Source organism: Trichechus manatus, unplaced genomic scaffold (genome assembly GCF_000243295.1).
Source record: "Trichechus manatus latirostris isolate Lorelei unplaced genomic scaffold, TriManLat1.0 scaffold00087, whole genome shotgun sequence".
Classification (NCBI taxonomy): Eukaryota; Metazoa; Chordata; class Mammalia; order Sirenia; family Trichechidae; genus Trichechus; species Trichechus manatus.
Window position 1 is genome coordinate 3,463,974 of NW_004444023.1, and position 6,000 is coordinate 3,469,973.

A 6,000-nucleotide genomic window follows, 5' to 3' on the forward strand; every position below is an offset into this window, starting at 1 on the left:
TACCTGCATGTATTGACTCCTTTGATTCTCTATTAGCCCCACGAAATAGAGACAATTATCCCCACTTTTTTTATAGATGACAAAACTACAGCATTGGGGTTAAAGCAAGAGAAGAATCTAAGAATAGGGCTGCTGTTGGGGGTACTGGGGTACTGGCAGCGAACTTCAAATGGGGAAGAGAACTTCCTCCCACTGTATTTACTTCCAGCAAAAGGGATGTAAATTAGAGTTCAGGGATGGTTAAGAGAACAATCTATAAACGGTAGACACGCTCGCCCCTACTGGCCAGAGCCTCACATTGCTGCAAGAGGAAAAGAGAGTGGCGGAGGGGCCGTCCTAGGTTTCGGACGGGGCGGGGCTGCAGTGGTGGGTGGAGCCAAGGCCCCGCCCCTCTCGGTGGAGCGAGTCATTTCCGTCCGCGGCGGAACTGAGAAATCGGCTGGCCGGGTTGTGGGCCGAGTGTCTTGGGCAGGAATTCTCTGGTCGGAAGTGGCGCCTGAGCCCGAGCAGCGTGCACAGGTGAGAGTGGGGGTGGGGGGCGAGCGCGATGCTCTCGGCTCTTGCCTTGTGAGTTTCGGATCCTGGCTCGCGGAAGGATGGAGCCAGGCGACGGAGGGAAGGGGACAGGAGTCGTCACCTGGGAAACAGCGCGAGCTGTTGGCCAGCGAAGGGGTGGGATTTCCGGAACAGAGCGCATTCTTGGAGGAAGGTGGGGAGCTGTTGTCAGTTCGGAGGAAGCGGGACTTCCTGTAGCAACTGCGTCCTCTAGGAAGTGTCATGAGGCGGGACTTCTGTGGGCCGCGCCGGCCTTCAAAATGAACCAAAAGAGGCGGGGTTTCTCACGGGCCAGGTAGGAGGATGGGCGGGGCCCAGACTTGCCATTCAAACTCGTTTACTTACTTTTCTCTAGGCCAGGGCCCAGGATGGCCGAGTTGGAGGCCGAGGGTCGCCTGTGGCTCGAAAGCCCCCCTGGGGGGGCGCTCCCCATCTTCTTGCCCACGAACGGGCAAGCCCTCATTCTGGGTCGGGGACCCCTGACCCGAGTCACCGACCGGAAGTGCTCACGAAACCAAGGTGGGCGGGGCCTGAGCTTGAGAGGTGTGGCCTACATCTGGGGGCGGGAACACAGTCAAAGGGAAAGCAAGCCATTAGGGAGATAGCTTGGCTGCTAGGCTGAACTGCGTGGTGCAAGCAATGGTGAACTTGGTAGATGGCCCCCGGGGAGTACAAGAAGAGCAAGGTTGTGCCTGACCTGGATTTGGCCATACCCTTTTGGGGGGAGGGGATGGAACAAATCCCAGGAGGTTTGTCAGTGGGCAGAGAAGGATGCTCACAGGACACTGTGAAGGCCTTAAACAGGCCACGACCCTTGTCAAGATGAGAGCCGATCCTATGGAGAAAAGTACCCGTCCTGTCCCTAAGCACGGATCAGAGGTCGCAGGCCATCCTAGAGCCTCAATGTGTTAAGGAGTGAGCCAGTTCCATTCGGAAATGAACTATGCCTCCTACTCCGCTAAGAATGCTGGTAGCCCAATCCTGTGGTCTGAAGCTGGTCACGCCCCCCAGTAATCAGGGAACCAATCACACAAGGGTGCGAATTCTGACTCTGCCTTTTCACTCTAAGTGGAGCTGATCGCAGACCCTGAGACCCGGACAGTGACGGTGAAACAGGTACCAGGACCCAACAAGGGACAGGAAGACCTGGGGCGGGGGAAGGAGTTGGGGGAGGACGCTCAACCCAGCAGGGAAAAGGGCCCATTGGAAAAATCTGATTGGCTGAGAATGGAGGGCGTGTGGCCAATAAGGGTTGACCCACACATCAAACCCTGGTTGGTTGCACACAGTAAAGAGGTGGGACTTAAGAGTCTGATTGGCAGTTGGTGAAAAGTGCTTCTCCACAGTGTCTGATTGGAGAAGGTTCTTGGTTGGGGCGCAGCCAGGTCTAGCTCTTCTCTTTTCCTCTCCTACAGCTGGGAGTTAACCCCTCAACTGCGGGGACCCAGGAGCTGAAGCCGGGGTTGGAGGGCTCTCTGGGGGTGGGAGACACGCTGTATTTGGTCAACGGCCTCCACCCCCTGACCCTGCGCTGGGAAGAGACCTGCACAGCGGGATCCCAGCCAGACACTCCGCCCGGCACCCTGCTGGTGGCTCCAGACTTGAAGGAGGATGCCGAGCCGCAGAAAAAGCGGATGCGGAAGTCATCCCCAGGCTGGGAGAACTTGGAGAAGCTGCTGACGTTCACGTCACCTGGGGTGAAGGCCCGGGGCAAGGTGAGGGCCAAGCTGAGGGCTGTGGGAGCCTCCACAGACGGAGGGCTCAACCTAAGTTTGTTGGGTGCCCTTGGGCAAGACACTAGACCTCTCCTAGCCTCCACTTCCTCTTCTACGAAATGGGCCTGGCGACAAATTCAGGGGTGGTTGTCAGCCTTGGAGGAAATGGTGTACCTCAACTTCTGCCTGACCCAATAACCACCCGGTGATTAGGGTCATTTTCCCAGGAGCTATGTGGTCACTATGACTCGGAATCCACTCGACGGCAACGGCGCGGGGGAGGGAGAGGGAGTTAGGAGGTGTGGTTTTTAGGACCAGAGACGAGTTCAAATGCGGTTCCCTCTAAGTTCCAGCGGAGGGCGCTGCTTTGTTTCTCTGTGCCCCACCTCCCTCCTCAAATGATAAATCCACGAAAAGCACGTGCCAACAGTTAGCACCCAAATAAAACTCAGCTCCTGTTTTTATTTTCATGATAATTTACCCTCTGAGGTGGAGGAGGCCAGAGGAGGAGGGTGGGCGAAATATTAACCCCCGTTTTCAAGACTGGAAGACAGGGGCAGAGGAAGAATAAACCAAAAAAACCAAACGCGTTGCCCGTAAGTTGATTCTGACTCATAGCGACCCTATGGGACAGGGTAGAACTGCCCCCGTAGTTTCCAAGGAGCACCTGGTGGATTCAAACTGCCGACCTTATGGTTAGCAGCTGTGGAACTCAACCGCTATGCCACCAGGGTTTCCAGAAGAAGAATGAGAGCCAGTAAAGTTCCCATTTCAGGCTCTGCACTCGGAGAATCCCCGCCATGCCTGAGACATTTACGGTTTCTGTGGTTCGGTTTTCCCACCCGTAAAATGGGCATGGTAAGAGTGCCTCCCTCGCAGACGGCCATGAGTCAGCCTGTGAGTGAGGAGGATGAGCCTGGTGATGGAGCTGCCGTTCCTCCTTCTCCCGACACCAGGTGGCCGGCTTTGATTTGGATGGGACCCTCATCACTACACGCTCTGGGAAGGTCTTTCCCACCAGCCCCAGCGACTGGAAGTGAGAAGAGGGGAGGGAGGAAAGGAGGCCTCAGTCCACCTCCGGGCCCTAGGTCACCCTTGCTGCTTCCCCGCCTGTCCTAGGATTTTGTACCCCGAGATTCCGCGGAAGCTCCGTGAGCTGGAAACCAAGGGCTATAAGGTGTGTGTGGGTACACGCCCATGCACGCACACGTGCAGCAGCCAGGTCTCGCTGAGGAGGGGGCCCTGGGGATGAAGGCAACAGATGACACCCATCTCCTCCCCAGCTGGTGATCTTCACCAACCAGATGGGCATCGGGCGTGGGAAGCTGCCAGCAGAGGAGTTCAAGGCCAAAGTGGAGGCTGTGGTGGAGAAGCTGGGGGTCCCATTCCAGGTATGGCTGGAAGGGAAGCTAAGGGCCCTGTGGGGGTTCAGAGATCTGGGGGGAGAGATAGAGACCCAGAGAGAGGGATAGAGTCCCTGGGGTGAGTGGGGTAAAGGCCCCAGGGAGGTTAGGCTGACAGAAACCCATCATAAACTGCAAATTCGGGGCATGACCGCTCTCCAGGGTTGTTGAGGGTTGGGGTAGCATCCAGTGGGGCCCTGTACCCTGAAGAATGCTACGTGCTCAAGGAAGAGCTAAGAATGGGATCTGAGCTCCCTGCTGCCCACAGGTTTTGGTGGCCACACATGCTGGCTTGTACCGGAAGCCACTGACTGGCATGTGGGACCATCTGCAGGAGCAGGTGAGCTGCCGCCTCTCTGCCGCCTGCCCCCCCTGCCACTCTTTCCTTCACTCATTCCTTCATTCATTCATGTGTACGTTTGTTCTGAAGTTCGATACATTCTTGAGCTAGACATATTAGTGAGCAAGGCAGACACACCAACCCCATCAGCCTTCACAGCGCAGTTGGCCAACTAAATTAAGCAAGATAAACCAGGGGTGTTGTTTTAGCTCAGATGGTCAGGGAAGGCCTCTGAGCAGGTGACATGAAGATCTAAAGGAGAGAAGAGAGCATTCCAGGAGGGAGTAACAGCAACTGCAAAGGCCCTGAGACAGGAGTGGGCTTGGAGTATAGGAGGAACAGGGAGGCCAGTGTGGTTACAGCTGAGTGGTCAAGGTGGAGAGGACAGGGGATGAGGGCAGAGAGGGGACTGAATCAAGAGTACATGATGTGAGGGTTGTGGCCACCAGGGTGAAGAGTTTGCCTTGACTCTGAGGGAGGCAGGAGCCACAGGAGGACTGTGAGCTGAGACAGGAGTTGCTTAAGTGGTATCGAGCGCCCTCTGGTGGCTATGTGGGGAACACACTAGGAGCAAGGGCAGAAGTGGGGTTGGTGTGAAATGGTGGGATTGGCTATGGGACTTATGACAGGTAAAAGATCAGCCTAATGCTTTACACTGTTAATGCTTTAGGGGAACAGAGGTGTAGGAATGGCTCCTCACTGCCTGCTGTCCATCCTCCTGTCTCTCCCCTCAGGCCAACGAGGGCGTACCTCTCTCCATCGAGGACAGCCTCTTCGTGGGAGGTGAGCGCCCGGGGTAAACTGTGGGCGCCCTGGGGCCCCCGCTGTCACCAGTTGCTAGTGGAGACTGTATCCCCTGGTGTTTCAGACGCAGCCGGTCGCCCTGCCAACTGGGCCCCTGGGCGGAAGAAGAAAGACTTCTCTTGTGCAGACCGCCTGGTGAGGCCCCCGCCCCCATTCTTGCCCTCTGGGAGCCCCTTGGCTCCCCTTCTTACCTCTGCCCTCACCCCCAGTTCGCCCTCAACCTCGGCCTGACCTTCACCACGCCCGAGGAGTTCTTTCTTAAGTGGCCCGCAGCCAGCTTCGAGCTCCCGGCCTTTGACCCGGTGAGGCCCGCGTTCAGGTGGGAGGGGAGCCATGTAGGGATGGACTGGGGTCTCATCTTTCCTGTCTGGCCCCCCAGAGGACTGTCGCCTCCTCGGGGCCTCTCTGCTTCCCTGAGTCTAGCTCCCTTCTGAGCTCTGACCCTGAGGTGGTCGTCGCTGTGGGATTTCCTGGGGGTAAGATGCCCTGACCCCTGACCTCCAGGTGCCCCCAGCCCTTCTCTCGGTCCCAAGATACCCACTTACAATGCACCCCCACCTCACAGCTGGGAAGTCCACCTTCCTCAAGGAGCATCTGGTGTCGGCTGGATACATCTATGTGAACAGGGTATGCACCTCTGTCTGCAGCACCCCTCTCCAAATGAGTTGGTCCCTGTCCCCCATTATGTCTCTGGGGCCCAGCTTCCCTCCCCAGCTACTGCCTCCCTCCCTGCCATATCTCCTCCATCTTTGGGTGTCTGCCCCCCCCCATCTGGGTCCCTGTCCACCTCCTTCTGGGTCCCTGTCCCCGTCTGGGTCTTCCTGCCCCCTGGGTCTCCTGACCTTCCCTGTTCACGACCTTCTCTCCCATGCCCCTCAGGACACCCTGGGTTCCTGGCAGCGCTGTGTGACCACCTGCGAGGCATCCCTAAAGCAGAAGAAGCGGGTCGTGATCGACAACACAAATCCAGATGCCCTGAGCCGGGCCAGGTACCAGGGTCCCACAGGAAGCCTCCCATAGGATGGGCCGGGGCCACGTTACTAGCCCAGAACCTTCCTGGCCCCCAAACAGGTATATCAAGTGTGCCCAAGACGCAGGTGTCCCTTGCCGCTGCTTTCTCTTCACCGCCACCCTGGAGCAGGCGCGCCACAACAACCGCGTGAGCCCCCTGCCCTACCCGGAC

The 6,000-nt window shown here is 57.5% G+C and overlaps 1 protein-coding gene across 3 annotated transcripts in view; it reads left to right on the plus strand.

Moving 5' to 3' along the window:
• The first annotated feature begins 417 nt into the window (after positions 1-417).
• The window catches only part of PNKP (polynucleotide kinase 3'-phosphatase), a 5,994-nt gene continuing 411 nt past the window's right edge, over positions 418-6,000 (plus strand). The window contains exons 1-15 of one of the 3 annotated variants that reach the window (XM_004381627.2): positions 418-519; positions 911-1,074; positions 1,625-1,671; positions 1,971-2,270; positions 3,227-3,306; positions 3,390-3,447; positions 3,554-3,661; positions 3,942-4,013; positions 4,748-4,796; positions 4,882-4,952; positions 5,027-5,119; positions 5,197-5,293; positions 5,383-5,444; positions 5,697-5,806; positions 5,889-5,976. In XM_004381627.2, coding sequence (XP_004381684.1) covers positions 924-1,074; positions 1,625-1,671; positions 1,971-2,270; positions 3,227-3,306; positions 3,390-3,447; positions 3,554-3,661; positions 3,942-4,013; positions 4,748-4,796; positions 4,882-4,952; positions 5,027-5,119; positions 5,197-5,293; positions 5,383-5,444; positions 5,697-5,806; positions 5,889-5,976 — 1,386 coding nt within the window. In that variant the 5' untranslated portion in view covers positions 418-519; positions 911-923. The remainder of the gene's footprint in view (positions 520-910; positions 1,075-1,624; positions 1,672-1,970; positions 2,271-3,226; positions 3,307-3,389; positions 3,448-3,553; positions 3,662-3,941; positions 4,014-4,747; positions 4,797-4,881; positions 4,953-5,026; positions 5,120-5,196; positions 5,294-5,382; positions 5,445-5,696; positions 5,807-5,888; positions 5,977-6,000) is intronic. The other 2 variants (XM_023736273.1, XM_023736274.1) reach the window with 2 other exon arrangements.